This window comes from Eumetopias jubatus, unplaced genomic scaffold (genome assembly GCF_037043125.1).
Source record: "Eumetopias jubatus isolate StellerSeaLion01/CBP00866 unplaced genomic scaffold, mEumJub1_p1.0 scaffold_12, whole genome shotgun sequence".
Classification (NCBI taxonomy): Eukaryota; Metazoa; Chordata; class Mammalia; order Carnivora; family Otariidae; genus Eumetopias; species Eumetopias jubatus.
In genome coordinates this window covers 26,750,762-26,759,965 of record NW_028274818.1, presented here as the reverse complement: position 1 = coordinate 26,759,965, position 9,204 = coordinate 26,750,762, and the positions used below count along the sequence as shown (strand labels likewise).

At 41.7% G+C, this 9,204-nt stretch overlaps 1 protein-coding gene across 1 annotated transcript; it reads left to right on the top strand.

The window, feature by feature from the left end:
• Positions 1-123: 123 nt before the first annotated feature.
• SNRPE (small nuclear ribonucleoprotein polypeptide E) lies at positions 124-6,855 on the top strand. Its single transcript, XM_028120053.2, has 5 exons — positions 124-229; positions 730-756; positions 2,044-2,106; positions 3,532-3,610; positions 6,635-6,855. The coding sequence occupies exons 1-5, from the start codon at positions 176-178 to the stop codon at positions 6,688-6,690; spliced, it is 279 nt and encodes a 92-aa protein (XP_027975854.1). The 5' UTR covers positions 124-175; the 3' UTR covers positions 6,691-6,855.
• The last annotated feature ends 2,349 nt before the right edge of the window (positions 6,856-9,204 follow it).

Below are 9,204 nucleotides of genomic sequence, written 5' to 3'. Positions count from 1 at the left end.
CCTTCTGGCTTCCCTCAGGCGATATAGAGCACAGAGAAAAGCAACACCCATGCTAGAGAGGCATTTCCCAGGAGCCGCCCCAGGTGGCCTCGCGTGCGCCACACACTTCCGCTTCCGGTTCTTTATTCCGGAAGTTGCTTTCTGAGGTAGCGCGCGGTCTTTGTCGGCTTCCACCATGGCGTACCGTGGCCAGGGCCAAAAAGTGCAGAAGGTGATGGTTCAGCCCATCGTATCCTACGCAGGATGTCAGGACTAGGAGGTTCGGACCAGAAAACGGGGGGCGGAGCAGACCGAGAGCAGGCCTGAGGGAGCGGAGTGCGGACCCACATCCCATGAGCCCCCGGGGCCCCTGTGGCCCGGAGAAAGCGCGGGTAGTTGAAGACCGGGTGGGAGGTGGGCTTGGGCCGACCCCTGCGGTGGGAAATGCAGGAGTGGCGCGGATGAGCGAAAGGAAGACAGCTTTAATTAGGAACTGAGTGAAAGTGGGAGTCGTCGGTCTCGGGGAGGAGAAGATGTCGGCACCGAGAAATTCCAGGAGAGTAAGAGTGGGCGGGGATTCCTTCAGAACCTTTCGGGGAACCCCTAACCAGTGCCTAGCTGGACACTATTCATTGCATGGGCACCGCACCTCGTGTTCAGAAAACAAGGGCGAGATGGGGGTAGAATCGACCAGTGTCGGGGAGCACCGTCTACTCTGTGCGTGTATTTTTTCCTTAACCATTGGTACAGAATCTCATCTTCAGATACTTGCAAAATGTACGTAAGTTAATCTGTTCTCTGTTGTTCTGTAATTCCTTATTAAGTAAAAGGTGAATTTATTTGGCTATTTGTGTCATCCTGTCTGATCAGCGTGTTCTAGAGTTAAAAATAGGTGGAACTGGAGAGGTTGGCCGGCTCAGTCGGTAGAGCAAGTGACTCGATATTGGAGTAGTGAGTTCGAGCCCCACGTTGCGTGTCGAGATTACTTTAAAAAATTAATAGTAAGTGAAACTAGAGATTGAAGGGGTATTTGAGGGGAAGGGGCTCAGGGAAAGCTCTAATGTAATGAAATGTCAACCCCAAGCATTGAAAGAATTGTGTCATCATTTGCAAGACCAAAATCACTAATTTCAAAATAAATCCTGGCAGACATGACTGGTATTTGGGTACTTTTGTTGGTAGTAATTATGGTTAGAACATTGGAACCTCTCTCCTTTTTTTCTCCTGGGATGAAACATTGGAAGAAGAATCCTGTCGACTTTAAACCAGGTAGTAAGGTGGGAGGGGACGACTTAAATATAGAAAAGATGCCAAAAAAGGAAGAGGGGAGGGACAGGTTCAGAGGCTGTTGTGACAGCCCGCTTTCCTTTGGGGGGATTTTTAGCAACTCAAATTGTGAGGTGGTAGGGCAAAGTATTTAAATTATTTTGGAAAGAAAATGTAGTTTCTGTTACTCTGACAAATTTTAGTGTGTGATAACATATTTGGAAACATTAATTTCAAGCTATTGTAGTTTTTTTTTTTTAAGTAATCTCTACAGCCAACATGGGACTCCAACCCACAACCCCAAGATCAAGAGTCACACGCTTCACCAACTGAGCCAGCTAGTTGCCCCAAGCCATTGTAATTTTTAATCACCAGATTTGAGGGTCCTTCCCCTAGTTGTTAAATGTGAGGGAAGCTAGGAACCTTAGAGAAAGCTGTTTTGAAGCTGGATTTTGCTATAGCAGATAAGAAAGAAGCCCTTGATCATTGGAAATTACTGCTTTGTGCTACACTGTCAATTTGCAGTCTAAATGCATTGAGATGAGAAGCAGTAAGAAATATGATTGAGTCCCAAGACCACAGGAAAATTATTAACTTAGTGCTAATATAGCATTTATTGAGAATGTTTCTTGGCAAGTAATTAGTCTTGGTTATCAATTCTTGGATATGATTCAAGTAGTTAAAATTCTTGGCTTTTACTTTTTAAGGTTTTCTTTAGGAGCCATTATTTCTCTGTTGTTTGACCAGAGTGATTGGGTTTTGTTCACTTGTTTTCTTAACATAACAATTTTTTTTCAGAGATCTCGAATTCAGGTGTGGCTTTATGAGCAAGTGAACATGCGAATAGAGGGCTGTATCATTGTGAGTACCCAGGATGTTTTATCTCATAGCAGTAAATGATTTCACAAAAATGCCCAGCCAGAGCAGTGTACAAAAAGTCAAAGACCCAACAACCCAAGCAAAGTTCTTCAGGGCCACTATCCTTGTCTCGTTCTATTTGATGGCGGTTGGGTCATTCGTAAAAGAGGGAAAATTCATTTTTTAAAATTATTTAAATAACAGTGTTAGTATTTGAAGGAGGGAATAAAAGAAAATTAGAGTGGGGTGAAAATTAATGGTGTATTATTTCTATATTAGGTGATACCTGAGTAGAGCTTGGTGGAGTTAGTTAAATAAGATTTTCAGGATAGCAGAATACCCTAAATAATGTGTGTGTGAAAGGGTATTTTAGAGAGAGGGAGGTGGGGAGGGGCAGAGGGAGAGGTAGAGAGAAATTCAAGCTGAGTGCAGAGCCAGACTAGGGGCCTGATCCCAGGACCGTGAGATCGTGACCTGACCTGAGCTGAAACCAAGAGTCAGATGCCCAACTAACTGCGCTTCCCAGGCATCCCATCTCTAAATAATGTTTTAAGATTTTGTTTACTTATTTGTGAGAGCAAGAGAACGTGAATGCCGAAGTGGGAGGAGGAGCAGAGGGAGAGGAAGAAGCAGACTCCCCACTGAGCAGGGAGCCTGACATAGGGCTTGATCCCAGGACACTGAGATCATGACCTGAGCCAAAAGCAGACACTTAACTGACTGAGCCACCCAAGCGCCCCTAAGTAATGTTTTAAAGAAAGATAAAATATGGCTGAAAAGTATTATGTTAGGATATTAGGACACTTTGATATTACCTTCAGATATTGTAGATTGCATCAATAATCTCCCCTGTGTGCAGGTAGAAAAATAAACGTTATGGGTAGTGGCGAGAGTGTTTTGTAAGGAACATGGGAAGACTGGTGGCAGTGGAAGTTAATTCATATATGTACACACATAACTATGTTGGACAAGTTATAAAAGAAAAGACCATGGTTCTTAGGTATAGCTAATCAAATCTTAAGTCCAAAAGGCTCCAGAGGTAATTTGTAGTACATTCTGGCTTGCTTTTTTTTTTTTTAAGATTTTATTTATTTATTTGAGAGAGAGCACGAGAGGGAAGAGGGTCAGAGGGAGAAGCAGACTCCCTGCTGAGCAGGGAGCCCGATGTGGGACTTGATCCCAGGACTCCAGGATCATGACCTGAGCCGAAGGCAGTCACTTAACCAACTGAGCCACCCAGGCGCCCACATTCTGGCTTTCTTGTTATTTAAAAAGAGGCTTTAGGAGGGAGGTGGTGTTTTAGCTTAAAAATCAGTGGAGAGATGAGTTTCTGAAATTAGTTGGCATTTTTGTATCTAGGCTGGTGTATTCATCTGGAGTGGTTGGGTATGATTTTACTTGAAAATGACAGTTGGCTTATTTTTCTAGGGTTTTGATGAGTACATGAACCTCGTATTAGATGATGCCGAAGAGATTCATTCTAAAACAAAGTCAAGAAAACAACTGGGTAAGAATATAGATGGCCTTTGGGAATTGTGGAAATTTTTATTCACTTGCAGAATTGAATGAGTTGCAACTCAGTTCATGTTTAAATTTAGTTTGCACTTGAGAATTTACTATGAGAGGGAGTAGTTCACTCTTGAAATTATCCTCTGCCACTTACAGCTAACCCCACTCCCATTTCTGCTTTTGTTTTTCCACTCAGCTCTCACCAAGGTCACCAAAGACAAATGATATTAAATCTAATGGTCACTGTTAGTCCTCATCAAACTCTGAACAGCATTTGGCACTGTTGGCCACTCCCACCTTAAAACACTTTGTTCCCTTGGCTGTGTGGTACTATACTCAGATTGTCACTTTTCATTTCTGTTTATTCCTTTTCAGACTTTTGTATTTTCGTTCTTTGAGACCCAGCCATTAAATGTTTTGAGTTGCTCGAGGCTTAGTTGTAGGTCCTTTTGTCATTTGGTCTTATTTACTAAGGCACTCAAGACTACCTTCAATTACCATCTACATATTGACCTCAGATTTACCTCTGTAGCCCTAGACCTATCTGAGCTTATTCAACATTTCTGCCTGAATGTCTCAAAGGCTCCTCAAAGTTAGCATGTCAGAAAACAAACTCACTTCCCACCCCTTACACACTCTTTTGGAGCTATTTTAGTGTTTCCTGCCTTACTGAATGGCACCAACCTCCATTCAGTTTACTGATTGATTTCTTTGTAACTATCTCATCCCCCTCCAGTTTGCTCTGCAGGCTGCAGTTATCTTTTAAAAGCACCAACCTGACCTCGTCGTCCTTTTACTTGAAATCCTTCAGTGACTTCCTGTTGCTAGGAGGATAAGAAAATCTTTAATGTATTCTGCAAGGTTCTTCATGATCTGGCCTTTTGTCCCTCTGCACGTTTTGTAGCACTCAGCTTCGTTTTCTGAGTTTCAGGGCAGTTCTAGTTAGAATTCTGATAAGTGATTATTGAGCATCTACTGTTAAACAGATACCAAGTCTAATAAATGCAGTGAAACAGACTGGCAAACAAATTGCTTCAGTTCCATGTGCTAAGTGCTATTTAAATTAGAACTTGAAAGATGAATAAGGCCCACCTTAAATTTTGGTAGTGGGCATTATTAAGGGTGGGTGAAGAGGGAACAAGAAGTCTAGTTCCTGCTTTTCCAAGTGCCTGTGAAGGAGATGGAGAACTTTCATTCAAAATAAGTAAAAGAAACCCTTCATGAGATAGAGGAGTTGTGTTCATTGTGTTCTTTCAGTTCTTTGAATCTGCACATTTACCCCACTGTAAATCTTTGTATATGCTGTTTCCTATGTCTTTAGGACTCAAATGTCAAATATCAGGGTTTGGTTTGGTTTTACTGGGGTAGGGATGGGGGAGGCAGGGTGTGCTGTGTTCTCTGAATTTATAGTAAAACACTCATAGTGGGGTTATTTTATTAATGTCTCTTGTCACTGGGCCAGATGCTCCTCTAAGTTCTGTCTTTTTTTGCTCTCTAATAAGCCTACTGCCTAATTCAGTGCCTGCCATGTAGTAGAAACTCAAAAATATTTAAATAATGAATGCAGTTTCTTAACCCAGTTAACAAAGTGTCTTTAGGATTCATGACTTCAACAAGACAAACTGAGTCCTTTCTTTTAAAATCCTATTCATTTGAAGTTTATTAGATACTTTGTTTTTAATTGTTTAATGCGCCAGTTCACAGGTCACTAGTACTTTTATCTGTGGTAGGCTTCAGGTGCCTCTTTTTTCCAAACCCTGAGGATTCTCTTTTTTTTTTTTTTTTTTTAATTTTTATTTATTTATTTGAGAGAGAGAATGAGGTAGAGAGAGAGCATGAGAGGGGGAAGGGTCAGAGGGAGAAGCAGACTTCCTGCTGAGCAGGGAGCCCGATGTGGGACTCGATCCTGGGACTCCAGGATCATGACCTGAGCCGAAGGCAGTCGCTTAACCAACTGAGCCACCCAGGCGCCCCAACCCTGAGGATTCTCTTGATCCTAAAGTAGATATGTGGAAAGTAGAATCTGAGAAGTGGTATGGTGTTTTGCTGTGCTTCTTTCTGCTTAGGCTATTTTTGTGAAAGCTTGGATTTTCACATTTAAACTTGTCTTGGGCGCCTGGGTGGCTCAGTCGGTTAAGCGACTGCCTTCTGCGCAGGTCATGATCCTGGAGTCCCTGGATCGAGTCCCGCATCGGGCTCCCTGCTTGGCAGGGAGTCTGCTTCTCCCTCTGACCCTTCCCCCTCTCATGTGCGCGCTCTCTCTCTCTCTCTCTCATTCTCACTCTCTCAAAATAAATAAATAAATAAATCTTTTTAAAAAAAAACTTGTCTTGACAGGAAGGGCAAACTAGTCTTAGTGACATTCTATTATTTATAAATTATCTGCAGTGTTGAATTCCCATGGTAGTATTTATCCTATAGAATAGATTAATATTACCTGTTGCAGAAGTCTCGGGAAGTGAAACCATTTAATCTGTTGGGGTTGATGAGCATTTCTCAAACTAACTTTATATTTAATATAAATATTAAAAAATATTTATGGACATTCTCAGGAAAAAAGTATTCTCTGCTCATGTAAGATTAGGAAATGTTGGGTAAAGCTCAAACAGGTTTATTAATTGCAGGATGGAGTCTTTAATGTACTGAGAACTCTAAGAATGGTGCTGCAGTACGCTGCATTTTTTTAAACTTGATAGATAATCTCTTCCCCAACTTCCACAAACTCAGAACAGTGGGATATGTTGGGGTAGATCTATTCATTTGACTTAGTCTATAGAAACTCTTTTTCATAAAATAACATTTCTCTACCTTCATTAGGTTATTGCTGGAAAAGTTCATAGGCTCTAATATGCACAGCCTTTCAATATATGGATATTTGAAAATCTTCACATACTTGCTCAAGAGAGAAAGCATTTTCAAAATTGCTTAAATAGGATCTAAAATTCTGAGGCTAAAGTGGTTACACACTTGTCTGAATGGCTATTAATAGCTTTTTTTTTCTTTTTTTAATTCTGTGTTGCAGGTCGGATCATGCTAAAAGGAGATAATATTACCCTGCTCCAGAGTGTCTCCAACTAGAAATAATCAGTGAAGTGAGAAATTCTTGAGAAGGCCATGTAGTTTGTTTTTTTAGGTGTCCTTTGTTGTGAGTGTAGTTCTAAAACATTTGTTCGTATTGTTTTGATTACCTTTATGTTATTACCAGAGGACAATAAATGCTGTGGAATTGCTTTTATTTAAAAATTTACATTGTTTTTTCTGTCCAGTGGTAGAGACCGTTCACTCAGTGGCAGCTAAGTTTTCTGGAGGGTGGCAGTTGTCCTGGGCATTTGTTTTTTTCCAGAACCTGGATGTATAGATTCTTTATGGCAAAGAGTAGGAATTCTACCTCACAGGTAAGCTCCTGATACTGGGTGGTAGAGAAGAGGTTACTGCACTAATACGTGCCTTCAGCAGCAGTTCTCATTCCGGCTGCTGGGACACGAGCTTCTGACCACAGTAGGCTGGACGTGCTATATCAGCTTCCGTTTCTGCTTAGCACTCTCACAGTCACTCTCTGAGGTCTCTGTGACTTCTTGTACCACTAAGATGACACTGTGATAAGTGTTTGGGTATAAGCAAAGAATAAAGTGCCCTAAAAGTACATGTAAAATGAGTTCTGTTAACAGTTACCAGAATAGAGACTTGGTGAGATTGGTAATCTGAAAAAGACCACAAGCAGTGCTGCTAAATTGTTAGGTAGAATAATAGTATGTTAGTTGGAGCAATACCGCAACACCTGCCTCTTATTCTTAATCTAAAGATGTTGGTACCTCCCCCAGTAATTGCTTATGTCATAATTGAATTATGTGAACAAATCTTCCCCAGTTCCTTAGGGTGGTTCTAGTTTGGGGTGCCTGGCCAGCTCAGTCAGTTAAATGTGCGACTCTTGATCTTGGGGTCATGAGTTTGAGCCCCATATTGGGTTGTAGGGATTACTTACATAAACTTTAAAAAAAGATCTCAGGGCAGTTCTAGTTAGAATTCTGATAAGTGATTATTGAGTATCTGCTGTTAAACAGGTACCAAGTCTAATAAATGCAGTGAAACAGACTGGCAAACAAATTGCTTTAGTTCCATGTGCTAAGCGCTATTTAAATTAGAGCTTGAGGGCGCCTGGGTGGTTCAGTTGGTTAAGCGACTGCCTTCGGCTCAGGTCATGATCCCGGAGTCCTGGGATCGAGTCCCACATCAGGCTCCCGGCTCAGCGGGGAGCCTGCTTCTCCCTCTGACCTTCTCCCCTCTCGTACTGTTTCTCTCTCTCTCTCTCTCTCAAATAAATAAATAAAATCTTTAAATTAGAGCTTGAAAGATGAATAAGGCCTGCCTTAAATTTTGGTAGTGGGCATTATTAAGGGTGGGTGAAGAGGGAACAAGAAGTCTAGTTCCTGCTTTTCCAAGTGCCTGTGAGGGAGATGGAGAACTTTCATTTAAACTAAGTAAAAGAAACCCTTCATGAGATAGAGGAGACTTGTAGGTAAGTGTAGAAATTCATCCAGCTCAGAAGTTGGCATTCTAGCTGTTCCTCTCCTATTTGAACCTGTGCCTTTCTGGTCACATTTTGGAAATAAAGGGCTGCTTTAGCTCTTTTAATGTAGTTTGAGTTTGAAATGCATTGAACCTGCTACAGCATGCAAAGAAAACCTTGGGCAGCAGAGGGAGTTGCAGCCCTGGACTGCTTTAGCCTTTCCAGTAAAAGCTTTTTCAGAGCAGAGACCTCCCTGCAGCTTTCTTGGCACCAAAATAGCTGGGAAGAAGGATAAAAGCTGGAGCAGTATAATCCCTAAGAAAACCTGCTGGCTGCTTTTCCATTTCCCTGTGTGGCCTTTTTGACCTGGCTGCCCTGTGTAAGCAAAGCTGTGCCTGCTGTGGCTTATTCTGAATGGATCAAGACATGGAAAGTTCTATTTTTGACAGAGCAAACGATGATAGAAATAAGGTACAGTGAACTCTTACAATTGAGCTCTGTATTTAGAAATCTCTGCTTGCTTTCCTGCCTTACTGGAGCCTGTGGTGTTTGCTTTTTAAGTTGTACTTTTCCACAATCTGTAGATCTTTTTTCCAACCAGAATTTGTATTATAGGAGGCGTTGCTCTCTGCTTCATTAAGGTTATTAAAACATGCTGCTGGGAAGCTGCTCTTGTTGGCAGCCCTTGGTATGTGAGCAATTATTTTTCTGGAATGGCTGTTTTTCTGAGGGGGTCTTGCTAACCACCCACTAACTCTCTTGTAACATTCTTGAAGTGGGGGTGGGAGGAGAATAAGGCTCTGAAAAAGTAAAGTGCTGGTGCAGGCCTGGTGTTTTAGTAGTAGTAGGTAGGAAGAAGAAGGGTAAGAATAGTTGGAAAACCCTAGGATTTTGTATTTGCAGGCACCAGCTATTGTCATTGTATCACTTTTGTCAGTTTCAGGATTAGAGAGTGGATCTTCGTCTAATTTGAATTTAGGCATTATTGGCTAGTAAGTGTCATGGGCAGTTCCTGGGGTAAAGCCTAATAGGCAGCATCTCCTCTAAACTGGATGACACCAGGAGCTTTTCCTTAATTAATTACA

Coding starts and splice junctions, on each gene's coding strand:
- SNRPE (XM_028120053.2), top strand. CDS start 176: ATGGCGTACCGTGGCCAGGGCCAAAAAGTGCAGAAGGTGATGGTTCAG. Junction 230..729: donor AGGTGATGGTTCAGCCCATC/GTATCCTACGCA, acceptor CCATTGGTACAG/AATCTCATCTTCAGATACTT. Junction 757..2,043: donor TCTTCAGATACTTGCAAAAT/GTACGTAAGTTA, acceptor ATTTTTTTTCAG/AGATCTCGAATTCAGGTGTG.